The following is a 27,741-nucleotide window of genomic DNA, read 5'->3' as shown; positions in this document are numbered from 1 at the left end:
CCCCTTCAGGTTTGCACAAACCCACACATCTAGTACGATAGATACAAAGTTATTATTTAGTGCATATCTATATAACATAAACATACATTGTATTGGTCCGTGTTGCTCCCTCCTTTGTTGCCCTGCTCAACCCACCTCCTTTTCCATTAGGGCCTATTCCCACTCACACGGCACCCCTACCTTCACCGAGATTTAGGGTGCGGAGAAAAGATTTGCAAGTTCTTACAGAACTTTAATGCAAATCTATCTCCGAATGGGGGACTGTTACGGAAAGGGGGGGGGCATGTCTTCTTCACCTTCTTCTTCGCTACAATATATCAATTTATTTCCAATTGTCAAAAGGGACTAAAATCTATAAAATTCATAGAAAATCAGCGTGCCAGTTTGCTCAATTACTCTAGGACTCCATCACATCTCCCCTGTCCAGCATAATCCCTCAAGCAAAGTGTCAAGACCCTAATCCTTTCAAATTGTTCTGATCAGCCTTTCCTCCAGACAATGTCAGGTGGCAGACTATGCATATTTGAGACCATTGTCTTTTCATCCCCAGGAAGTGTTTATCTGTGCATATCTCCAGCTCTGCATATTCCCCCCTCCCTCCTCCATATGTTAATCTGTGCAACCCCTACCTTACTGAACTGCTGATCTGTGCGACCCCTACCTTACTGAACTGCTGATCTGTGTAAACCCCCACCCACCTGAAGTGCTAATCTGTGTAACCCCTCCACCTTCCTGAAGTGCTGATCTGTGTAACCCCACCTTTCTGTGATGTATTCATGACGTGTTTTGCACTGTATTCTGGGACATGGAGGGAGTTTCAAAAACTCATGTCACCCCTTTCTCACTGTTCAATCTCGCCTTGAACCTGTTGCGCAATAAACTTGGATCTTCTGCAGTTTGCTCCTGTCTCCGGCTGAGCTCATTTTCCTCCGCAGGGACCCACGGACTTAGTCCGATGAGCTGGGTGGCAGAGCAGCCTCGCACCCAGATTTTTGCCGTAACAGTATAAATAAAGTAAACATGTATCACAACACATTTCTCTGGGGACCAAACTGGGCCTGGTTCTCCTCAGACCCTTGCAATGTGACCATTTTTTGCTCTCAGTTCTCATGGCGCATTGTGCAGATCTATGGCAAGGGTGGGGAAAACTTTTCAGCCTGAGGACTACGTTCCCTTATAAGCAGCCTTACAGAAACCACATGCCAATGGTGGGCAGGGACAGAGGCAGAGGTGGTGGGCCAATGAATGTTAACTTTTACTTTTGTACAGTAAGCTAGTTTCCACACACACTGACGCAAAGTTCTGTATCATCCGTCCAGGCAAGCAGGAGTCATCAGAGAGCAAGGATGCATTCCAGCAGACCTCAGGTTTCCCACCCCTGATCTGTGCCTTTGACACAGCTGCCCTCCAGCCCTGGCAGGCATCACCCTCCACATCACAAGGGAGGGACTACAGTAGTACCTCGGGTTAAGAACTTAATTCGTTCTGGAGGTCCGTTCTTAACCTGAAGCACCACTTTAGCTAATAGGGCTTCCCACTGCCGCTGCACGATTTCTGTTCTCATCCTGAAGCAAAGTTCTTAACCCGAGGTACTATTTCTGGGTTAGTGGAGTCTGTAACCTGAAGCGTCTGTAACCCGAGGTACCACTGTACTTATACCCTACAGAAGATTTCAAAACTGTGTGTCATGACACGTTAGTGTGTCGGCTGCAGTGTGTAGGTGTGTTGTGCGAACGCTCCCCGCGCTCTTCCCAGGGCTGCAAAGAGGTTAGTTTAACCTCTGGTTTGCTAGTAAAACTGAATTACTGTGTTGTGAAATGATGCGTGTCTAAAAAGTGTGTCACCAACATGAAAAGTTTGGAAAGCTCTGCCCTACAGAGTCTGCCAGGCAGTCTCTCAGTTCACACTGTCAAGCTCTTCTAGGCCGAAAGGATCTCAGAAGAACTCAGTGCCCTTCGGATGCCAGCTGCTTGCTTGACCAAGCGATTGCCACCAACTTGAAGGCAGAGTCAAGGAGTCGTCAGGGCCTAAACACAAGCCTCTGGCTTTGGGATCTCCTTCTAAAGAGGCCAAGACTAGCACCAGCATTGTACTCTTTTCAGAGCCAGATTAATATATATTTTTTAAACTGTTCAGTCTTTAAAAAATTTACAATATGGTTTTAGGTGGCTGAATACTTCTTTGGTTACAACCTCTGTTGTTTTATTATACTGCTCTGATTTTTATTGTTTATTTTTAATATTGTAGTGATATTTGCAGTTTTTATGTATTTTTTTCTGGAATCCATGTCTGGGTGAAGCTGCAGTTTAGACATTCTAAATGAATGAATGAATGAATGAATGAATGAATGAATGTCCTTTACACAGAAAGGGATGAATCAACCATTGAGGCCTGTCTCAACACAAGAGGAGCACATGTCAAGCTCTAGCCCAAGAAACATCTCCTTTCCCTTACATGGTTTGACAGGAGACAACTTGGACCTGTCAACACAGGCTGTAGTATGAGATGGTTTAGCTGACTGTACCAATTTAGAATCAAGATAGAGTATATTACACTCCACAAATAAAAACCCACCCTTCAAAGAGAGGTGAGGAGGAACCTGCCACAGAAAGAAGAAAAGATTCTTGCCCTATCAGCAAGCTGTTATACAGGCAGTGACCATTTTGTGTGGGGGTTCCATTCCTAGCACCCATGCATGAATAAGCCTGCCCTGTTACTCCCTGTTCCGGGTCTAAAAGGACTCATGTGTTGGTGGTCACTTGGAGGATGTTTTCCACATAAAAATGTGGTCCACTCCCTGAACTCTGAAATGGTACAGTTCATGCTCTCATCTCAGTGCTCAACTACACATGTGGCAGAATGAGGCAAAACAGACCTCAGAGCCAACCTACCACCCCACAGAGCAAACCAGGAAAAACTCAGGAAAGCCTTTTTTAAAAAGTACAGTATCACATTTCTATCCCAACCATCACACAAGGTTGAATATATGCTATGTGTCCCCATCTTCTCATTTTGTGCTCACAACAGACTGGTGAGGTGAGTACGCAGAGATTTTGACTCAATCAGCCAGTGAGCTTCATGGATGATTTCAGCCCAGGCCTACCCGGTCCAACAGTGTACACAATACAATCGCAGTCCTTCAAACCTGCATCTCAGACAGGTCCTTAACAACCTCTCTCTTGAGGACAAAATGTGAAGGCATCACAGCTGCTCATGATTTCCTCAGAGCACCCTTTCCAACATAGGTGGGAACATTAAGAGTTGAAGCTTACACTAAAAGTCTGAGACATGACATGGCGGGAGAAGGAAGAGGTCAAACCTTCTCTGGGGGAAGGTAATGAGTGTGCTGTTTCCCCGAATTGGATAGCTGTCAGAGAAAACATTCCCACCACCTCTAAAGACAGATCCTCTCACTCTGTGCAGAGAACTCAGACCCAAAGAAGTTGAAGTTCAGTTTGTGAGAAGGAAGCAGCCAACCATCTCCAACTGCTGCACTTAAACATTATTCCTCAAGCTGCAGTGTCTTTAGCCCCTTCCAGGACTGCCTCCTGCATAGGACTAGCACTTGCCAACATGCAGACAGCACTGAACAGATGGGCAAGGATAAAGTGCCATGCAATCACAATGCTCAAAGACCAGAGCGGGTGGTTCTTTTCGTAATTGGTTTATTTGGTGCTCTGGACTCTCAATAACTGCTTGCTCTCTTCTAGCACTCTGGAAATCCAAGCATACATACACCACACACGTACACTTACTTCTGTACTAAGAGATGAATTTTATGCAAATGAATCATGTCTGACTTATTTTTTAAAAATATATTTTGCATTGTTTAATCTGGCTTTGCTAGCAGGGAGAAGAGCAGCTATGTAGGATACTGAAAAGTTCACACACTTGTGAACATACTGACAAATGCAAGAGCTAGGCTTTCTATTTAAAAGGAAAATCAGAGCTTCATAAAAATCTGGATTCTGAAGCCAACACTGATGCTGTGCTTTTAATATACTCCCTCAGAATCACAACATATATATAAATCCAGGGCTTTTTTCAGCTGGAACTCAGTTTCGACACCTCTCAGGTAGGCACCATTTCCATTATAAGAGAACAAGGGAGGCGTTCATGGTGAGTTCTGGCACTTCTTTTTCGAGAAAGATAGCACTGTATTAAACCATGTGAGGGTTTGCACATGGTATTTCTATTCTCAGTTGAGAATATAACTGTGTGAAGATGGGAATTGATTTGACTACACAAAAACAAAGAGATCACCATATTATATTTGTAGGCTAGCTTCAACCAAGAAAAGAACCCAACAAAGTAAAGCATACCGCTACTAAAAGGGACTAAAATACATCTGATATTATTTGAGAGACTTAAAATAGTGCATGGAATAATATCCAGCCCAAAAAACTACTGTTGTTGGGAATTATTCATTTGATCTTGCTAGTTATGCAGAGGTCACAAAATTCAGCTTCTCTCAGTTCTGAATTTAATGCTGGTTGATGTTAGTTTTACAGTATGATATACAGTTATCAACACCAGTGTGTAATGTGTCGATCGTATTATCTAATTAAGAGGGTAACTCTTTTATGTGACTTTTTTGTTTTTCTTTGCTCCTCTTTTGAGAACGCTTTCACCCTTTTTGCATCTTGATTGGCTAATTAGGGGAAGGGGAAAGAAGGTGGCTGAGCAGTGACAAAGATGGGGAAACATATAGGGAGTTCATTCACACACTAGCAGAACTGGCATCATTATTTGGCCCTTGGTGGGACTACAGCAGAAACAGAACAAGGAGCCTGCCCTGTGTGGGACAAATCACAAAACACTTTCCATTCCAGAGTTGGAACAAGGCACAGTTACAAACACCATTAACAACGGACAAATGTTATTAATTCAGCCACACACACACTTCCAGGAGAATGCTACTTTGGAGCTGGAAAGTCGTAGCAAACAGTCATGGAGGAATGAATACAAACCCCCCAGTTCTTTATGGCAGGAGAGGAGCCCTACGGAACTCAGAAGCTTGTGATTCTACTAACATAACTGACCCACCCAGAAGATGGATTTTAAGAACCATTTTGCATTACATCTATCTGCGTTCTTTATGAACGCTGATCAGTGGGAGGAAGAGGAAATAAGACAGCAATGGTACAAACTAACTGCAAGGTCACCTTACTCATGGTCCATAGCTTTGTCACCCAGCTAACAGCTTATCTGCCAGTGATAACAGGCAAGGTTCTTCTCACTTACCCCAAAAGCTACACAGACCTGAACAATAGCCAATCCAAGACAGTCAGCATCAGCAACCAGCCAATAGGAGCCAGAGCCTTTCCCCCACCAAAGATCTCCGTCACAACATCCAAATCCTCCATGGTTGATCCTTTGTCACAAACATTTCGGAGTAGCATCCCAGGAGCTAGGAGTGAGGCTGCTCACATTGGGCTCCCTCCCACCTGCACAGCTCAAGACCCAGGCAGTATGAGATTCAGGAGCTAGCCCTATGATTGCTACTCCAACGGTCCCGTTTCTAGGACAACAGTGGCCCAATTAAACTCATTACGAAGGAGCTGTAATCCAAGTAGGACCTTAGCGGATTACCCTCTCTGTTGGAGCCATTTAATCAGATCACCAAGGGAGCCCTGCCCTGCCACCCCCACTGAACTCAGAGGGTCTTTATGGACTGCAAGCAAGGATGATGAGGCAACAGGTGCTCCTGCCAGGTCAACATGATTTAGCCAGTTGGCCCACTACAGAACTAGGAGGGTGCCCTCCTCTGGTCAGTGTAAGGGTACTATTGCCAAGAGCAAAGCAGGTGACAAAACCATGCAGAGCCTTTGTGGAGAAGCATAGACGCTGAGCCCTTTTAGGTGCCAGGCAGAGAAGAAATGCCAGTCCCAGGAACTTACCTGTTCTACAAGGTTAACATGAGGTGCTGGAAATACTGCCGAAACCCTTGGGGCCACAGGAGATGGAAGCTGAAAGACAGCCAGCTCACCCTGAAGGGGTTGAAGTCTAGGTGTGCACCCGCTTTACCCAACTCTTCGAAGCTTAGGAAAGTATTTGGAATCCGGAGCGGACACATCGTACAGCAAGCAGGATGTTTCCCAGTGCTTTCCCCGAGGGGCTGGGCTCCACTCTTGCATTCCTAACATTTCAAAGATAATCAGCAACTGGTACTGCTGACAGCAGAGGCGGGGAGTCTAGGAGGTGCCTCTGGCAGGCGGGCTAAGAACAGGTGAGCAAATCTCCACAGGAATAGGGCTTGCAACAGAGACCTGCAGCAGGAAGGAATGAAGCTGGTACTTTGGGCCACTATGATCAGAGTTTCCTACTTCTGTGTTCAAAACAGGAAATGGACAGAAAAGCAAAAGAAAACACATACCTTTTATCATGCCCCAAAAGTCTGACCCAAACATAAAATGCATTTATAAGATCTTGGGAGTTTTGCTAGACGCAGACCTCATGCTAGTGTCCTTCCTATTTTACAAGAGATTAACATTTTCATCCTGTTCATCAGCATGCTTTTTACATCAGATGTAACCCAAAATTAGATGGTGGAAGAGTGGAACAACCCTTTAAGAGGCAGGCTGGTTGGCACCGCCATCGCCAGCATCATTCTCTAAAGCTTGGACAAAGGAGGCCAGTGGAGGCAGCAGGGTCGGCCCTACCATGAGGCCACCTGTGGCGGCAGATGCTGAGGGGTGGGGAGGTGTTGAAGGACACTGCCTGCCCTGGGCCCCTAAACTAGCCTTCTACCCTCAGATGTGGTGGGATGAGGACACTGCTCTGTTACCAGTGTTGAAGTAAGATTCAACTGGCTGTCTAGCTGACTTCTGTACATGGACCTGGGAAGGGGCACCATCTTGTCCTTTACCTCAGGCAACAAAATAGGTTGGGCTGGCCCTGAGCAGCAGCAACAGCCTAATGGAGAGAAAGTCAGCTTGTGTGTTTAACACCGAGACGGTGAGGAGAGGAAACCTGTTGGAATTCCATTGATATCTCCTCACTCGTGGTGCTAGTTTGCCGAACCATCCTGCTTTTTAGTTGCAACTGATGGAGAAACTAACAAGGACTCCCTGCCAGCAGGACAGAGGACTTGGTTGCATCCAACGAAGTTATATTCAGAGCAGACTCATTGAAATTAATGGTCCTAAATTAGTCACATGCACTAATTCCAATGCGTCTACTCAAAGTAGAATTCATATTGGATACAACCCTAATGTCTGCTCAGTCTAGAAAACATGTTCCTTAAGGGGTGCAAACAAAACCTTGGGAGTGACAAATAGCATCTTTCTTAATGAAGGCAGTAAAACAAACAAGGTATGTTTACCAACACTTGGCTTGCTTTGATTTGTCTGTATTGCATGAGCTACCTGAACATTTTAGTGGAGGCAGGATAGAAATATTTTAAATAATAATAAAAAAGAATTCCTGAGTATTAGATATGAATGCATAGACACACGTACTCACTCTACCGAAAATGGTTTTTAACTAAAAAATAGAGGTGGACTTGTGATTTACAGGGTCACATGCCAAGGAAACAGATTTCTAGCAGAGCAACCAAATTTGTAAAAACAGTAGTCAAAGGGGGCAGGGGAAACAACAGAAATTGTGGCTTCCCTAAATTCCCTTATTAGTCTTAGCTGGCTACGGTTTAACAACCCCTATAAGGAAACAAAAAGCAAAGCCCCTTCCCCAAAGCATTCTAGGGATAAAGGTGCTAACATGAGAGTATAGAAAAAGTGACCCTCCCCTTCAGACTGAAGTGGTACAGTCCATTCTCCCATTTCAGGACTGTACCATCCCATTCCACTATGTGCATAGATTTAACACAGGTCCACAAAGTGATTGTATTTTGTACAAGTCCTCAGATGGCCAACAGGAGTCACCCCAACGAACAGGCAGTGTGTTTGTATAATAAGAAAAGGAGGAACAGATTAGATGAGATTTATTATATTTATCCTGCTTTACAGTCCAAAGACACACAAAACAGCCTGTTCCAAATTCAGCTGCCGGCTCTCCAGACTCTAGGATAGAGCAAGCTGCTTTAGCAGCTCACAAAACATGGCGACGTTTTTGCTAAGTCAAGAAATGAGTCACAAACCCTCGACTTAATCCAAGTGCATTGTGACTCACTCAGAATTTTAATTTTTTGTCTGTCTGAGCAAAGGTTTCTATGACAGAATGATTGACTCTAAGCAAATAGATGAGAAATGGCACTACAAAAGCTCTGAGCCATATTTCCACCCACGCCCAGGGCTTCCCTTTCCAAGCTCTTGGAGCCTTACATGCATGCAGTAAAATAAGACAGCACCCAGAAAAAGACTTGAGCAGACACACTCCACCCTCCATTGGCCCCAAGAGGGAGAAATGGGAAGCTGAAAATAATTGAGGGTTTAGGTGAAGTAAACATGCATTCGCAGTGAATGGTCACATTTCCTTTAAAGCAGAACCAGGGACACAGGGGTCCTCCAAGTGCCGGACTACAACTCCAAGAATCCCTAACCACTGACCACGTTGCTGGGGCTGAAGGGAGTCGCAGTCCAGCATGACATTCCTACTGTCTTCATTGTCATGAACTCCAGCTTCCCCCCACAACTATTCATTTGCAGTCTCTGACTGAAACTGAAACAAAAGAAATCCACATTCTGGGAAGTGCACATGGAGATTTTGTGCACATCTGCACTGACTGTGGATGGCTGTCACAAAAGTTTGGTTTCCTGTTTCTAGAAGCATTTTGGAGTGATGGCATCACTGATAAAAGCAAACCACAGAAATGGGGAAAGACCCTGGAAGGAAAAGGCAATTCTCTGTTTAGCAGAGGGTAGCTATAATTTTAAGGAACATGTGTGAGGTATCTTCATGTCAAGCAAAGTCAAGATGCGTACGGGTTAATGAAAGGGCATGCACGAAAAGGGCGACTGGGAAAAGGAAGAGCAACAACAATTGGAGGAAGTGGTTGCTTACCCGTCAAGCATCTCAAAGGAGGGTGTGCAAAGCTAAGAGGCTTGGGAAGGGCTCTTCCTGCCACACCAAACAAGAACCTGTGATAACTGAAGCTGTTCTCTGCAGAGTTCACTTCTCCATACACTGCAGGGTTCTTGAGTCTGTTCTATTTGAAGATGGAAGAAGTGACCTCTAATCCCTATTCAGCTATGAGTTCACTGATAGACACATTAAGGAAGCCATTAGCTCAGAGGTTTTCAACCTTTTTGAGTCCATGGCTCCCTTGAGCAACTACATTCTTTCTGTGGCACCCCTGTGGGGCTCAGGAGCCCAGTTATGTCACCCCTTGCCTCCAGAGCTGGCAGCCTCTCACTCTTTTTTGAACACCCTCCCTTGTGGAGTGTTCCCTCAGACTCCTCTCCTTGCAAGTTCTCTGGGCAGCTGCCACCCCTGGTCTCTGAGCTGACACCCCCCCCCCCGCTCCAAAGAGAGGTGCCTCCTCACACTGCCCCACAGGGGCCTGGGACTTGTCTGTCTGTTCCCAACAGCAAGGGCTGGTATATTGACTAGCTGGGCTCCCTCCCTCACTTGCTTGCTTACTCCAAGGCTGCCTCAGCTTCTGGAAACCAGCACCCTCTGACCAGTCCTAGAGGCACCATTCTCCTGGGGAGCTTGTAGTCAGGGCTGCTGCAATAAACAGCTGTGCAAGCCTTTGGGAGGCAGAGATGCAAGAGGGCACCAGAGGAGGGAGGGAAGGAAAGAGGGACAGAGGCCAGTGCCGCTTGCAGCACCCCTGACCATCATTCAAGGCACCCTAGGGTGCCACGGCACAGTGGTTGAAAACTACTGCATTAGCTCTTTGCTTCAAGTTTTTTCCAACCATACAATGGGAATACTAATGAGCAGCCTCTTTGGGATTCCAATCATGACATACATACAGACTGTGAAAAACTCTGCACAAAGAAGTTAGTAAGAACCATCAACACCAGCCCATCATTTCTCCAGTGGAAAAAATCCCAATACAATTGTGCAGTGTGTTCTGATCAATTTCTAGGATAATGAACCAAACCTCTCTCTCACCCACAGCTTTGGCCACTTTATTACCCTTCTTCTGAACATGTACTTTTTCTAGTTGTTTTAAATCTCCACGGTACTTCACATACATTTACTCAGCCATTCTTGCAAGTTTGTAAGGTGAGCAAACTAATAGTTGTCATGAAATAAGATGGGGAACTGCAGCTTCCATGGGGAAAAGAGTGCAGGAGCTTGAGGCATCACCCCACCATGATTTAGCCGTGGCTTCTGAACCAAGCCAGTAAGCTGCCTTAGGCCATATTGTGACTTCACAGCTAAAAGTCAGATATGTGAAATCAGATACTTCCCAGATCACACAGGGTTAAGCTATACACTAGATTCAATACGAAGCTTTTTTCTTACACGGAGGTAAGTGTGCAGGTGGGACATGGTTTGCAACAACAGCTCATGGAGGAGCGAAGCTTAATCCTTCCCTCCCCATCCATTCGCAGCTGCTATAAATAGCTTGTAAAAATTGAGTACCCACTGGCACCAACTGGGTTTTATTCTGTCACTGGGTGTGTGTGAATTTCCTCCTGGTGACCCTGCCATCTGAAATGAGGCAGGAAGAAACCAGGGAATGGGCCTTTTCAGTTAGAACACTCCATTTATGCTATGCTCTCCCTTGGGAGGCTTGCAAAACACCCATTTCAATCTCCTTTCAGCGCCATGTGAAGACCTTTAAAAACAACAATCCAAGCATTTCAGACAAGTTTCCCCTCCTGGAAATTTATGCTGCAACGACGGCTGTTTTTCTTTTTATGCAGTGTTAATTTTTATAACTTGATTTCACTGTGCTTTGTTGTAATTTTATTGTTATTTGGTTGGGTGCCCTGAGAATATATTATTGAAATGTGGTATATAAATGCAATAACTAAGTACAGCATGCCAACCTTCTATTCCTGTCTGTATCAATTAAACGCTTCTAGTCCTTATACCAAGGGTTTCACCTTTACTAATCAAAGCAGTTGGAAAACTTTGGTCTCCTTCACATACTCCTTCTGAGATTTTAGGAGCCATTGCCCACCACTTTCAAACCTGTATTTGTAGCTCACTGTTTAAAACAAAAGCTTGGATCCTAGGAGACTGAACTTTGCAGTTGTCCTGCCTTGGATACAGGTTGCCCTCTCCCTGAAGTATGAATTGCATATGGCCTCTACTGCACAGGTCTTCACACCGTCCTTAAAAACTCACCTGTTTCCAGTTGCTCTTTCTTAAGAGTATCAGCACTGCTCATTTTTTGAGATTCCTAAGTGGCTCTAAACTGTTTTCATGAAAAGAAATTGCAGAATGGTTCTTCTATTCTATTGCCTTTTAGACTGTGGTCTTACAATTTTTTTAAGACTGCCTAATGTTCTCAGCGTATCTGACATTTTGTTTGCCTAAGCCAGCTCATGAAGGTTAATTCCCTACAAAGTGGCTGAGGAATACATATATAAAAGCAAACACGCACAGCAGCTATGCTATCTATCCCTTACGTTCTGCGCAACATCATGCATGCTGATTAGTACCATTTAAAAATAAAAATTAAAAATTAAAACTGCAACATGCAGTAAGAGTTGTAAATTCAGGATAGACAGAAGATTGCACTTCCTCATGCGATCTATAATAAATCTTGTGAAATCCAGTTGTGGTGATGGCTACTGGTTCAGAGGGCTTTAGAAGGGCATTAGACAAAACCATGGAGGAGAAGGAGGAGGTCTTCAATGCCGGAGTTCGCTGTGGTTGCAACCGTGGGGGAGGGCCATTGATGGAGGGCTTCCCAGAGGCATCTGGTTGGCCACCGTGGGAAAGAGGACAGTGGATTAGAGGGATCTAGATATAAACCAGAAGGCTCTTCTTATGTTCTTACGCCCACCTGACTTCACACAGGCACTGGCGAGGCAGGAATGAACCACATCCCCACAGCAAGGGAGCTGGCTAGGGCTCCCTTGCAGGCAAGACTGGCACCAGCCCTCCCTGCCAAAGAGTCAGTCAGCAGTTCAAAAGTGCCCCTGCCGAGGCCTCCCCAGCTGCACGGCATCCGCCTGTGTTTATTTCTGGGTTCTCATTATCAGTAAGTAGCAATTTAAAATGGAAAAAACTGTGGGAGTGTGGCGGGGCGGAAACCTTAAAGCGATCAACTCCTAAGACACAAGAGAGCAGCGCAGCAAGACAGACGTGCTGCCATGCGGGGAAGGTTGCGAGGGAGGCTTCCCTCCTGCCTATAGCGAGAAGAAGCACAGCGCTTGCCACTGCCAAACATCTGGCGCAGGAAGCGCAAGAGATGAAACCGAAGCACTGCTTGAGCTCAGCTAGTGTGGGGGTTGTGGTCAGAAAGCAAACCAAAAGAAGGGCAGAGCAAGGGCCATGTGCACACTTACAAAAGGAAGAAAAAAAATAGTCAAAACTCTGTGACAAGAAAAAATGATTTCTGGGACCGCTATAGATCAGCAAATGTTTACTATCCAGCATCATTTTCTCCACTAGGGATGAGGGAGGCCAGGTAGCATTTTTACAAGAGTCTCTTAGCATGAATTTGATAGCTGGTATTTTAATTCGTGTATTTTATTGGCTGTATTATATGTTGTGTGTTTGTAATCCACTTTGGGCCTGGTAACAATGAAGGGTAGGATAAAAAATTCTTAAAATAAGAAACCCCCCCCTCAAACCTGGAGCTGGCCCCACCTATGGATGCCACACTCTGACTGCCCCCAACTTCGGAAGAGAGGGCAATAGCAGGGGCTAGGGACTTCCTTTGCAATAGTATCTTGGCTGGAGAGTTCATCTCCTCAGAAGGATTAGTCAGGGACAAATGCTACTAACATTTAGGCACTGTGTTAATTTTCATTATTATTCTCTTCCCCACTCAGCATACAGTGGTGTAGTAAACCATGTTTGGAGGGCTGTGTTTTGAAGACAGGAAAATGCTTGGACAATGAAATGTAAGGAGTGAGGAATGAAGAGAGCATGAAATGACCAGTTACTGGAGGTGGAATTCTGTCATTTGACAGTCTCTGCAAAGTAGATTGCTCAGTCGGCAGAGCATGAGACTCTTATTCTCAGGGTCATGTGTCTGAGCCCCATATTCGGCAAAAGATTGCTGCATTGCAGGGGGTTGGACTAAATGACCCTTGTAGTCTCTTCTAACTCTACAATTCTATGAAAAAGGGAATGGGCCAGCGGGGATTAGCTGGGTGGGATTGGGTTTAGGACAAGGCTGGGGATCTGTGACCCTTCGGATATTGTTGGATCTCAACTCCCATCAGCCCCAGCCAGCATGGCCAGAGGTCAGGAATAATGGGAGTTGCTGCATTTCAGCAACATCAGGAGAGCAACAAGTTCTCCACCCCTAGTTTAGGAAGCTTCTAGTTACAACTGTATGTGAGGTAAACCAAAGACTCAGATCAATTGTTTTCCTTGTTCCTCAAATAAATGTTGTTATGCCTGAGTAATTGTCAGTGAAACCCACACTTAAAGAGTTTGAAAACCTACTGCCGATACCTACACCTACACAGTGCTGTTAGCACAGAAAGTGCGGCACAGCTATTTGAAACATTCATTGTGGTGTGTCGGTGTTATTAACATTTGCTCCATGGCCATTTCAACGTTCAATTTTATTACTATTATTATTTTTAAATGTTTTGTTTAAGCTGTCCTGGAGACCTTCCAGTCAAAAGGCAAGATAAAAATGCTGTAAATAAATGAATGAATTTAAGGCACTGAAGCCCCTATTCTCTGTTACCACCAAATGAAAGCTATGTTGTTTAAAACAAGACATTTATAGCATTAACATCATCTCCAGAAATAATGATGGTCATCCAGTAAGACTTGTGGTTGAATAAGGATTTAAAATTATTCTTCCTTAGTCTAAATTAAACACCATTACTCCAACTCTTTCCTCTCTGACCCTATCACTACTACCATCACCATGCCTGTATCCAGTCATACCTCTTCCAACCAATCACTGCCTATTTGTGAACACCTCTGGCAGCCTCCCAACTATCCTGCCCATTACTTAAACAAAACCAGGAATGAGGCCTGGCGAGTATCACCAGCACTCCCACAATACTTCAGATCAGGTCAACCTATATATTAGGGATAACTGAGCAAAGGAAGAGGAAGAGAACATGGCTCACATGTGAGCACCAGGAACATCTTATCTGCTTACAAAACAAAAGAACAAACAAACAAAACAGGAGCTTGAAAGCCAGGTTTCACTGCCACTGTCTCTACTATGTGGCCCCAGGCCTACTGACTCACTCCCTAGCAAATACTGGGGTGCAGGATGTGCAGTTTACAAGACACTAGAATCTCCATCCCAAGATTCAGCCAAGAATGAGCAGTTTTGTGCCCTAAATCCAAAAAAGCAGAAATGAGGCATCCCTGAAATTCCTCCAGAGCTCTAACTCTATTCCCCTCTAGTTTACTGATTTATAATTTTTAAACAAAAACTTTTTTCCCCAACCACAGTAACAAAATTCAAACAGTACCAAAATACTACAATCCTACAATTAAACAACAGGCCATTAAACAAGAGACAAAGTTAGTAACTCATATGCCACAGAAAACAAGCTTTTGACCTGGCACTCACTTAGCCCGGTGCACTGAAGAGAGAAAGTCACTACTGGCTCACCTGGGTGGTCCCTATCTCCTCTCCAAGCTTTTCCTTCCTTGTTATCCACTGGGATTTACGTAGTTAAGAATGAGCCATGCAGGCAAACATCCCACCTACTGCCTTGTCTCAGGTTCAAAGTTTGTCTAGTATTTAAGTAGTGCTTTAAAAGGTTTCTAAGGTCTTCACATGCATTACTGGAGCAATCCTTAAAAAAATAATCTTATCCAGCTGCCTAGTCAGTTTTATCATATTGCACATTTGAGGGTTGCTGAAAAGCTGTAATTTGCCTGAGGCCATGTCCAGACTTCATGGCAGAGGTGATATTTAAACCAAAGACGTTCCTGGCTTACAGTTCAACATTTTTCAGCCTGAAACCCCCTTCCCAAGATTTTCATTTTAGGGATCCCACCACAATGGTTTGGATGTCAGGAAGAAAAGAGAACATATTCTGAGACCATTACCTTTGTATTTCCCTTTCATCTTGAAGCTGGGGTTAATGCATCACCCACACTGAAGACTGGAGCAAGGGCTTGAGTACCAGTGTTGCTTGCTCTCATCCTTACCCCATGAAATGTGGCAGGGACAAGAGCTCCCAGCCAGCCAGCCAAACAGGGCAGTGTGTCTCCTCCCACACTTCCCTCCTTGCAGCCTGACATCACTGCAGTTCCTGCTGCTCCCAGGGTGAGTCAAAGCCACACAGCCATGGAGAGGCAAGAGAAGGAAGCCCTGCCTCTGGAGGAGGCGGGGAAGAAAGAAGACACATCAGGAAGACAGAGAAGACTGTCTAAGAACTTCCAAGAATGTCAACCGCTGGGCTGTTTTTCTCTTAGCCAAAATATCACAGCCCTGGAACAAGAACAGAAGCCTTCATTCTTTCAGAACCCAAAGCTTCAACATGAGGTCCACTTCAAATTTTTCTTAGCATATATAGTAGTAAATGCTATAGAACTTATGACAAAACCCAGCCCCCCAAGCAGTAGAGCATCTGCTTTGCATGCAGAAGGTTCCAAATTCAGTCCAGGTAAGGCTGGCAAAAACTCCTGCCTGAACATCTAAAGGACTGTCATCACCAATCCATGTATGCTGAGCAAGACGAACCAATGATATGACTCAAGTACAGTGGTACCTTGGTTTACATACACTTCAGGTTACACACTCTGCTAACCCAGAAATAGTGCTTCAGGTTAAGAACTTTGCTTCAGGATAAGAACAGAAATCAGGCTCCGGCGGCGCGGCAACAGCAGGAGGCCCCATTAGCTAAAGTGGTGCTTCAGGTTAAGAACAATTTCAGGTTAAGAATGGACCTCCGGAACAAATTAAGTACTTAACCTGAGGTACCACTGTATAAGGCAGCTTTCGGTGTTCCTTTATATGACCCCAAGGTGAGTCCAGAAACGCATACAGCTATGTGGATTTCTCTCTCTCTTTTACACACACACAGGCACACACACCAGTAATACTACCCATTGCACACTACCCAGTTTATTAGGATCAGCTGACATATCCCACTTCATCTATATAAATTTGTAAAAGACAACAGTAACTCTTAACGCCTCCTATCACTTCACTCCCTTGCCAGAGCAGAGAGTTCTCCAATTAGCCTGGCATCCTAGAGGTGAGACTTTGTGTGTTCCCACAACTAACCTGTTCTCTGCTCTGCCCATCCCACCCACCAGTTTAGAGTGACCAGATGCAAGGGAATTTACAGATCTACAGCACTGTATTTAATAACTCACTGGATCGCCCATGGCAACTAGAGATTCCACACAGGGGAGTGAGTGGGTTGGCAAAGGGGGGGGGGTGGATCTCTCCATTCCTCCTCCCACCAGCCTCCACTTTGCTTCCTCTGAAGCCAGCATGGAAACCAAGTCTGTCTCTCCTCCACCAGCCTGTATAGAAGAAGGCACTTTATTTAACAAGCCTGTTGAGAAGCTTCCTCTCCTCTGTGGTCATCATGGAAACAACAAGCTACTAATTTCCTTAGCAGGTTAGTAAAAAACACTGCATGCTAATAACTTTTGTGGGCTTATTTACAAGGCTGTTTAAATAGCTACATAAGAGGCGGAATGTTTACAGAGACAGCTTGTCATGTAGGAGTGAGAAAACCACACCTAACCATTTTTCCTCTCTACACAGCTATTGAAGATAAAGGAACTCTGCCTCCTTAGCATCTGGTCACCCTCTTTACCTCTCTTTCCTTCTTTAAGATAAAGCCCCAGTCAGTCACCGCCAAACTCAGGCAGCCCACCAACTGAAGACCAGTACCCCATATCTTTTTAACAAATGAATCTCTGAGCATGTCTAGATTGCCCTAAACACAGTGAGTATGTTCTTCATAGCATACACCCCACAACTCTGATTGTGCAGCAAGTTGTCCATGTAAAAAGGGACAGGTCCCAGCCAAATATGAATCTCCACACCTTCCTCTTTGCAAATTAAACCACCAGTTCTGTTTCCTTATGGTCAAGCAAAGCTGCAAAGCTCCAGGCTTTGCTGGAAATGTCACTTAGTGATGCAACCAAGACATGACTATGGGTCAGAAGTGAAGGGACACAGTGCCTGTTTGCCTGAGCTTAGCTCCTTCCCTTAATCTCATACACACACCTTCATTTCCACATTCTTCCTTATGGCAGAGAATTAGGTCTGTGATACAAAGAGATGTAATTTTGAATAACAGTGCTCTTGGTTGGCCTTAACAATCTGGGCAGGTTATAGTGAAGCAAGGGGAGAGCTGGTCTCTTAGCTATGGTCTCTTAGCACAGCTGTTATGGGAAGATGTCAGAAGACAGCAATGGGGTACCACTAAACCTTACCCAGAACGCAAAGGCAACACCCAAATCCTTTCAAGTAAAAGCTTTTGTCATCCTGTAGAAGGAAAGTTCTCTCCCTGGCTGCCTTCCTGTACTATGGTATGAAATAGCTAATTAAATGGCCACTTTTACTAACAGGCCTTCTGCTTGTATGCAGCACACAGCAATCAACCTAGTGTCCCTCTGCCTCCAGGGGCTGGAAATATATTCTGGTGCTACAAAGTGCCACAAACATCCCTAGTGCAGCTTTTCCACAGCTAGCAGCATGCAAAACCCATTTGAATTCCAGCTAAAGCACAGTCACCTCTAGCATGCTAAGCCAGCAGGGTTTCTCCCTCCACACATCACCTTAGATACACAAACATCTACCCATGCCCCAAGTTTCCAGATGAGCTGGCACACCTCCACAAACCATGCACAAACCTTTAAGTCTTGAATCCTGCAGAAAGAAAGTCAAGGCCTGACCAGCTGCCTACACCTTTTCTGTGTGAGTTCAGATTTAATCAAAAGTAGCCTTTCCCAAGGAAATAATCTTGCAAGGTAGCTCACTGTTGTCCGGAAGTAGCACAGTTAAACTCAAAACAGGCTCCTTTTGAGTTCTTTGAAGGAGTCCCCTCTACTTTCTCTCTCTCTCTCTTATTCACTCATGGCGCCATCTATAGGGTGGCGATTGTATAACGACAGCAGCTAGGTATAAGTAAAACTTACAAACAGCATGTTTTTGAGCTCACTAGAACTTTTATTCTTATATTTACAAGAAACCCACATTCCACCCTCCTATCCATCATTGGTCACATATAGTATAAAGAATTATTTAGGTTGGATGCAAGAATGAAAATAAGAAGGCGGGGAAGGAAACATTGTTTTGAGGCGTGATGGAAAAGGCAAAACTGGCAGTTTGTAGTAATCTTGAGATGAAGTGGAGGAGGTAGGCAAATAAATAAGATGAAGATTGAATTAGGCTGGACCAGATACCCTCAGCCTGGCACCCTCCAGACATTGCTGGACTCCCAATTCCCATCAGAACCAGCCAGCATGGCTAATGGTCAAAACCTCTGAAGGGAATCAGGTTGGCGAAAGTATGGGCTACACCAGGGCCAGCAGCCTAAGGCCCATGGGCTGGAAGCAGCCTGCAGAGGTCATTTGACTGGCTCACAAGCCACCCCCGAACCGAGCTGCCAGCCTTGTGTGCTGCGCTAAAGTGGCACAGTGCGGCATGGAGACTCACTTCTGCAGTGCCGGAAATTGTGTCTGCATAGACGCAGACGCCAAAAATCACATCTGTGCACATGCAGATGCCAAAAATCACGGGTGTGCATGCATGATCTGGCCCAGGCAAGATAAACTTTGCTGACCCCTGGGCTACACCATAAAAGGTAAAGGACCCCTGACAGTTAAGTCCAGTCGCAGACGACTCTGGGGTTGCGGCGCTCATCTCGCTTTACAGGCCAAGGGAGCCAGCATTTGTCTGCAGACAGTTTTTTTCGGGCCATTCAGTGCAAAACAATTCTCATGTTGCACCAGAGTTTATTAGAACAAAGTAGCAACAACAGCTCTTCCTTTGAAAATAAAAGCCTGCAGATACTATCAAGAGTTGAGCTCTTTAAGGGATGCACTTAAATACAGTGGTACCTCAGGTTAAGTACTTAATTTGTTCCGAAGGTCCGTTCTTAACCTGAAACTGTTCTTAACCTGAGCACCACTTTAGCTAATGGGGCCTTCTGCTGCCGCCACGCAACAACACGATTTTGGTTCTCATCCTGAAGCAAAGTTCTTAACCCGAGGTACTATTTCTGGGTTAGCGGAGTCTGTAACCTGAAGCGTATGTAACCCGAGGTACCACTGTACCACCTAACTAATCTGTCCTGATAACTAGCCCCCTTTTGTTGACTTTTTGGTTACAAAGGAGGAGTGCCAGAGAAGTACATGGAGATGGAAACCAGGAGCCCCTTGCCACCTGCCAGATCTCCGGAAAGCATAGCCTGGACCTTGCCTGCTCAATGCATCCAGGGCGAGATTCCCTCCATTCATCAGATTTCAGCAAAAAAGGAAAGGCGTTCCCTCTCTTCCTTGAATCCAGCCCCAATGATAGAATATTTCACTGTGATTCAGCAAAGTCCATCCCACTTCCTGCTTCTGTGCGCCTTCCCTTTAAATAGCCAGACAAATAAGAAACTGGAAAGGTGGTGGTGGTGGTTGTTTTTTAAGGCGCCTTAAGTTCTTGTACCCTCATTTCCTCTGCAGCCTGTGTTAGCCCAGCTTTCTTCCTCCAGTTCCCAAGTAGAGTTCAGTCCTTTCAGTGTGGATCAAGGAGACCCTGATTCTCCTCTACAAAGCCACCCAAATAGTGTGTATCACCAGACACCTCATTGGCCACAACGAATTCACTCCCAAAGCCCCTTGTGAAATACCAACACACAAACACAGATCCATTTGGCCTCCCATCACAACCACTGGCCCTTTCCAACATCATGCCCTCAACACCCCAAATTTGACCTGTCTGTCTGATGCAGATGACTGGGTGACAACATACCAGTCAGACAGGTATTGCCAGCTTCATGGTAGCACGTGCAGCACTTCTGTATAGGGACAGGTGCTGAACACTTGGAATTCCTGTTCCACAGCGGATGTTGAGCTTAGCTAAATTCAGGACAGAAATTCCTGAGTGATTACGTATGACCCAATCTGTATTTTGGCATTTGGTAGGATGTGGAACAAGATTCAGTGTGCCAGACCTTGGTAGCTCCCAGACTAGAAACAAAATGTTTGTTAGTATTTCTGTTATGGATGTGTAAAGAAAGTGAGGGAACAGCTGCTATCTGCTACCAGTGTCTTCAGGAATGGCAGGAGCTAGCAAACTACCCTTTTGCAAGCTGATAGTTTTTCAGTTCCTAAACGGAAAAGAACTTTACATACATTACACGAGAAGAGCACTTCTCAGCTATAACATGCAACATTTTCTTGGATCAAATCAACCCCCCCCCCCGAAGCATACTCTTTCTGTGATCATACTAACCGATGGGAGGACAGCCACAGATAGGTCTATTAGCCCTGACAGCTAAATTGAACCTTTATGTTCAGAGGCAGAATACAAATGAACACCAGTTTCTGGACAGCAAATGGCAGTGGAGGGCTGCTGCCTTCAGCCCTGCTTGTGGGCTTTCCAGAAGCATCAGACGGGCAGCTGTATAAGACACAATGGTGGTCGCCTGTCTAATCCAGCAGGACTCTTCTAATGCACTAAACTAGAATACTAAGAAGGCACGTGCTGGTTGCATCCTGCCTTCCTGACCTTTCTCAAGCCCAAGCATCATCCAGAAGAACATGGAACCTGTGGCATTTCACATATTGTTGGATTCCAACTCTTAACAACTCCAGCCAGCACAGCCAATGACAAGTGATAGTGGAAGCATGGTGCAACAACATCTGGAGGATCAATGTTTTGGTATAAAAATGTTGATTCTGCCCCCTTACTATCAGTAGTTTACTTATTACGGATTTATTATTTATTTATTATTTCCAACAAACCTTTTTGGATTGGGGGAGACTAAATTTTCTTTTTAAGCTAAAATAAAATTAAGGAGCTTTGTTGGGTTCCCTAAAACTCCACTTCTCCCAAAATGGTTCAGCATTTGGGACTCAGTGGTACAGCACATGCTTTGCATCCATCAAGTTCCAGAATTGATCCTTAGAATCTCCAGTTGGGGACTGGCAAGACTCCTGCCTGCCTGGCAGCAGATCTCCAGAACTTAATATAGAAAATACTATGCCATATAGACCAAAAGTGTGAGTCTGTATAAGGAATCTTCCTACGCTTCAGGAATGTAGTTGAAATGAAGGTTGGCAGTAGAGGGCAGTGTAGAGCAAGCCAAGCTGCTACAATCCTTGCAAGAACAAGAACCTGTTACTTCGCTCTCCCCACAATGCCTAGGGGCTCCCACAAACTACTGTTTCTAAGACCATGAACTAAGGTGCCCTCCACCTAGATGAATGAAGAGGCCAAAATGGCTTTTTATAATTAGGTGAGCAGGCAGGTAGTCAATAGCTGAGTGGTAACATGGGCTATGGTCTGCCATTATTCTGTGTATTGCTTACTTGTTTATGGCAAAAATATTGAAATTGAATTTGGAAATTCCATTTTAGCTATCAGAACCAATGCATAGAATTCTCTTTTGCACCTCCAAAATAAGTTGCAGATCAGCTTCAGTAGTGACACATTCCACAGATGGGCCTTTGCACACATATCTAGTTGAACAAAACCCATCTCACTCAGCCCACAGAGGCCATCCAAAAGGTAGCTAAGGCAGTGCTTTTTTTCTCTAAAAAAGTTTAGGGGTACTCTCATTTTCCTACTCTACTCATATTGAAATACTGCCCCTCAATGAGGCCAAACTTAGATTCACAATATGTTTAGGGGTATGTGTACCCCTGCATACCCCCCAGAAAAAAAGCACTGGGTTAAGGTATCCAGAGGATGGCAGATGAAGGTATAATGAGGGCCATGGATGGACTACTGCTTTTCCTGAATAATATTCAAACTGCAGGCTTTGTCAGGTAATCAACACACTGGCAACACAGTATTCCCCCCAAAAAAACCTTGAAAAACAGTTATTTAAATCAAAAGCCTTGTTTCCAGTATCTGAAAAACCACAAAAAACCATTGTTATACAAGGTTCTGCTTCAGGTTCCTACAGAGCCAAGGCCTAAGCATGTTCGTGCAGATATTAAATCCCCAGGGAATTCAATGGGACTTGCTTCCAATTAAGGATGCTTTGGTTTGCAGGATAAGATTCTGATCTAAGTACCAGTGATAGGCTTAAAGAAGCTGAAAATGAAAGGAGCAATAAAACAAAGATAGAAGAGAAAGCAAACTGGCTTCTTTTCTGAAAGCCTCTTTTTTATACTAGCTGGAGAAAAACAGGAGGGGGAAGGGGGGACTATCGCAACCAGAACTAATGATGTAAATGTACATTCACATTTACATAATTTATTTTAAGTGCCAGATTTGGGCCTGCCTGCTTCACCTTGGACTAGCAGCTAATTAACCATTTATTCATAAAGCACTTTAAGGTTTTCAGATCTTTTTTTCTGGCCATCTTTTCTTCCCATCCGCAGAAGGCAGCTTTAGATTGAAACAGGCTATGCCATCTCTCTTGGGAGAACACGGTGACAGGCATGCGAGGAAGACAGCATGCACTGAGCTGCGACTAAGGTTAATGGGCTCATGCAGACTTCCCTCCACCCCCATCACTCTTTCAGCTGGAGAAGAAGACCCTTTAAAAGAACTCCAGTGGTTCCCCCGCCCCCAGTTGAAAGGCTGCTCCCTGAAGCATCATTTGATGCTAAAAGCTTTCATTTCATTCGGGATCTCCAATGTGAGTGCAAGAAAGAATTTATTCATGGGTAAAAAAAGAGCCTGGCACACTCTACCTCCTTCCCCATCTGCTTCTGCCCCGCCACCCCACAATCTGGACTGCCTCATATTTAGAGCATTTAATGCCTTCTTACAGAGGAACACAGAGTGTATATGGGAGACAAAGCAACAGTTGAAAGGAACACGCAGAGGGGCAAAGCAGAGAGAGGAAAGAAAGAGTGCAATCCTATCTGTTTGAAAAGATTGGGAGATAATGAAAGAAGAATATAAATGACTGCTTTATTTCTTACATAGATACCTAGGAAGCCACCTTATACTGAATCAGATCGTTGGTGCATCTATCTCAGCACTGTCTAAACTGACAAGCAGCAATGCTCCAGGGTTTCAGGCAGAGGTCTCTCCCAGCCCTACCTGGGAATTGAACATGGGACCCTCTGCATGGAAAGCAGATGCTCTGCCACTGAGCTACGACACTTAACACTCAAACCCACCTGTTCTTCTATGTCTATACTGGGTCCTTCTCTCTTGGCTAAAACAGCAGCTTCCAGGCTTTGTTATAGAAAAGCATGCAGGTCCTTGGAAGTTGCTTAAGGTTTCTCAATACAAACATAAATGCACATGAGATATCCCCCCCCTGCCCATCCCAGTCATATGTAATCATGTGTCTAGGAGTTATCCTCCACTTAAACAGCTGTTACTCTAGGAGAATTGCTCATGAAGCCACTGATATGTCTTCAACACACAGTCTATCACAGCCGTCACCAACCTGGTGCCCTCCAGTCATTTTGGACTAAAACTCCCATAAGCCCCAGTCAGCACAGGGAGATCTGGAGTCCAAAACATGTGGAGGGCACCAGGTTGGTGAAGGCTTGTTAATCAGAAGTTGAAACTTATATATTTAGTTCTATAGAAAATGTTTCAGGCTGCTTTTCAGCTATGCAGACCCTCAAAATGGCTGAAAATAAAACAATAACAACCCTTCATAAAAGAATTCATTGGTAAAACACACATACTGTCCATACTATCAGCAGCTTTATACCATATTAAACATAAACAGTCCTAGTTCTTAAAAGGCTTGGTGGAAAAAATATATTCACAGAACAGCAAGAGGGTCTTGCAAGGGAATTCTACAACGCAAGCCCCCCACCCCACAAAAAAGCTAAATTTTTGGTTGTGGTTGATCTTATTGTGGATGGTGACGGCACCTATAGCAACATCCCTCCTTGTGAACCTTTGTTCACTGTTGCAGAGTGGGGAGCGGGGAGCCACTCTGGGAATGTGTTTTGAGAGCAAGATATATCTCTGGAGAAAGCTGTTCCTGAAAGCCTGTGGCCCTCCAGATGTTACCAGGATCCAACTTCCACCAGCCCCAGCCATATAGCCCATGAAGAGGGAGTCATAGGACACAAGATCTACCCACCCTGGAAGAATGGCAGATGAAAGTAATGGACTATATGGAATTGGCGGAAATGACTGGCAGAATCCGAGACCAGGGAGAAGAGTTGGTGGAAGAAGATTGGAAGAAATTTAAAGATTATTTCCAGAAACACTGTAAAATTATTGAATGTTAAAATGATGTTGGAACGAAACGAAGTGGTCTTAGCAATGAGGTTAAAAGGAATATGTAAAAAGGGATTGATATTAGATGAAAATTCGAAATTATAATATGTGAAGACAAAGAACTAAGAGAAAATAGAGAGGGTATGGATTTGCTGAATTAACTATTTGAATTGGAATACAAAAAAGGGAGGTGTGAGGAAGTCAGGAAAATAAGTAAATGAACTGTAAGATATAGAAAGAGGGATTTGTTTTTCATTGTTTTTGTTTTTTCTAGTGTTTGTACTTTTTGTGTTTTCTTTTTATCTTTTTTGTAACTTTTTTCTTGTGGAAATTTTAATAAATATTATTTTTAAAAAATGAAGAGGGAGTCATAGTTGAGGAGAGTCAGGGGTTCCTCAACCCTACCTTATGCCAGACCAATTATAGCAGCAATGGGGGACCAGCAGCTTTAATTTGGCTAGAAGCAAAATGATAAACCCGTAAGTTGAGAAAAGAATTGGTGAAATGAACTGGAAGCGAATAGCCCTTGACACAAGCAGGGTCCACTGACAGGTAAGCTGCTGTATGGGAGGGCTGGGTGGGCTTCAGGCTTTCAATTTGCTTTTTTTAAACACACACCCACACACCCTGGGAAGAGCCACAAATTGGAGACAGTTGCAAAATATACACATTTCAAGTTAAGGACGCCTCTCAGCGCATCCCAAGCCCAATAATTCGTTCACAGCATGAGAACTGAGCTCACAGTGCTTTCACACTAAACATTCACCCCTGGTTAAAGTTTCTTCTTTTCATCAGCCTTCCTGATGAAAAGTTGGTGGTGCAGCCTCTCTGCTGTTGCTCTGGTTAAGACTACTGGGAGTCAGAAAACAGTGCCAATCTACTATGAATGGCTCTCAGATCTACCAGCAAAGCTGGCTCTACCCTGCAACATAGGGCAAGGACACTTCAGGCTACAGATATCATGCCCCTCTCAAGGTTAAAGAGGTCCTTTGCCCTCTCAAATACGAAGGGACTGCAGGAACTCTTATCAATACCACACGTCTCAGGGGAAAAGCTCTTCCTTCTTCCTGATGCACACCAGCTCATTTGTTCTCATTAAATTTTAACAAGAACAGAGCTCTAGAGACAGAGGCAGTGTATGTGGTGCTCTCCATATGCTTGTAGTTCTTCAACTACATCTGGGCAGCCACAGGTCCCCTACCCCTATAGTATAGGCTTGCTACCAGAAGACTATTCAGTGCATCTTCCTGTTTTTTATCTGCAAGGGTCCCCTGGTAATATATTCAGATTAAAAGCCCCACACCATTCTCTGTTCAAAGTTAGAAGACTAGACACAATACTGTGATACAAAATTCACCCATTCCCTGCATCTAATTTGCGGCACAAACACAATGCTGTTATCCCCACCTGCACACCACTTCCACTTCTAAGGCTTGGTGTCCCTATTCATTTCCCCCAGAATGCTACCTTGTCTTTCTTTTAGAAGCAATCAGTATTCTCGCAGCCCTGCTGCTTCCTTTCCAATCCAAAACAGGCAAAAAGGAAGACAGGTAAGAAGCAGGGAGGTTTCCAATACACTCGGAATTTCTCTCTCTGGTTTTGCTGCCACAGGTCATTTTTGAGCCAAGTGCTATTCACAGAATTTGTACGCAATGTGTATCCACAACAGAGAGAATTGTGGGAAAGGGGATTACCTTCTAGGGTTCACCCCCATCCCTAGCCAGTAGTACCATCTTGGAATCGATGCAGTGAGGAACGGTTGAAAGAACTGGATATGATCAGGCTAAGTTATAATAAGTTAAGGAAAGACATGACTGGGATCTTCAAAGATCTGAAGAGCTGTAACACAGAAAATGAAGCACTCATCCTCTCTTGCTCCAGAAGGCCAGGCCTTGAAACAAAAGCTGGGAACAGAGGGAAGCAGATTTCAGCTAAGCCTTGGGAGAGGCATACCAATGATATGAGCTTTCTGATAGTGGAACAGACTGCCTCAGGAAATGGTGATCTTTCCTTTTCTGGGGGCCTTTTAAGCAGCAACTGGATAGCCATCTGTCAGGGACTTTGCAGTAGTTTCACCCTGAGTTGCAGATTCTGAACTGAGGAGGGAGGTGGAATAGATGTTCTCCAAGACAGCTTCAAACTCTTATGACTCTTATCTCAATTTCCTTGTGCAGATCTCATCCAATGAGCAGGTCTATAGACTGCTCTGCACAGGGATGCACTCAAAACATCCTGTGCTCTTTATTTCATGCATTCACAGGCTCTCTAGGACAAAGCTGGGTAAGCCCGTGAGTAAAATGTGGCTTACCAGGGCTCCCAATTTGGCTTGTGAGGCCATTTCCCCTAAGACATGCTCACCACCCCACACTTGACATCAGAAATGAAGCAGGCACTCATGTGGCAACAACTAAATGTTTGGGAGCTTAATGCAAGCTCCCAATTCTTCTTTTCAGCTAGAGCAAGGTGAGCTCCCACTGCCAATCAGCTGATGGGAGATGAAAGCAATTTCCATTTTGCAAACAGCCCTGCACTACTCCTTGGTTTTTGGAAGTTCAAAAAACAGTGCAGGGCTGTTTGCAAAAGGGCTTTCATACAGTCAACACAATGAACCTTGAAGCCCCAAGAACTGGGCTTCAAAGCACAGTGTCACCAAACATCATAGAGATACCAAGGTGATTGATTGATTGATTGATTGATTGATTGACAGAGAGACAGTTCCACTCACCTCTCAAATCTGGCCTGCTAAGGGTTGGAGAAGATCAGGATCTAGGCCAGAAAAGATTCCCCACCCCTGCTCTGAGCTCCACCAGTGACACCGTACACTACAAAATGGCATCTATCCTGATGTGTTCCCTGCACCATGGCGTCTCTGCTCCTTTCACCAGCAACTGAAACCAACTTTTGTAGCTCTAAAGTCCTGCAAGGCCCTCAGGCTGTACTATAGCAGGTGGGCATTAAGCATGGAAGCTCAATGGCCTCTGCACGCTGCCAAACACTGATTAACATTGGCCTTGCCAAGAGCAAGATGCTTGCCAAAGGAGCTGGGGACAATGGGACTGTGCGAGCCAGACTGCCGCTGCTGCAGTGGAAAGAACATGAAGCAGAAACAAGTTAAATTTATTGCTGCCCGTGGCTGTGATGGAAGGTTCTTCAGACCACTACCAAGAAAACAGGCATCAGATTATGTTGCAATAAAATATATGGGCAAGTGATGCCCATGATGCAAATAAGAACGCCTTACTCATTTACTGTTGGTAGGAAATGAGCAAATAAAGGAAATGTGTATTCTTTCTGCAGCATTCCAGCATCTGTCTGGCACTCAGGGAAATAATAAAGGTAGACAGAAGGAAAAATTCAAAATCCAGAATTTAAAGTCTTATAAATTA

General features: G+C 44.6%; 1 protein-coding gene across 7 annotated transcripts in view; it reads right to left on the bottom strand.

Moving 5' to 3' along the window:
• The window catches only part of RIPOR1 (RHO family interacting cell polarization regulator 1), a 105,804-nt gene that overhangs the window by 35,469 nt on the left and 42,594 nt on the right, over positions 1 to 27,741 (bottom strand). The window contains exon 1 of one of the 7 annotated variants that reach the window (XM_081871797.1): positions 15,073 to 15,230. The exons of 5 other annotated variants lie outside the window; for them this stretch is intronic. In XM_081871797.1, coding sequence (XP_081727923.1) covers positions 15,073 to 15,091 — 19 coding nt within the window. In that variant the 5' untranslated portion in view covers positions 15,092 to 15,230. Of the gene's footprint in view, positions 1 to 5,900; positions 6,115 to 15,072; positions 15,231 to 27,741 lie in introns of those variants that run through there. One more of the 7 variants, XM_081871800.1, reaches the window with a different exon arrangement.

The sequence above is a fragment of the Podarcis erhardii genome, assembly GCF_964252035.2.
Source record: "Podarcis erhardii genome assembly, chromosome: 7".
Classification (NCBI taxonomy): Eukaryota; Metazoa; Chordata; class Lepidosauria; order Squamata; family Lacertidae; genus Podarcis; species Podarcis erhardii.
This window is presented reverse-complemented; position numbering and strand designations above follow the sequence as displayed.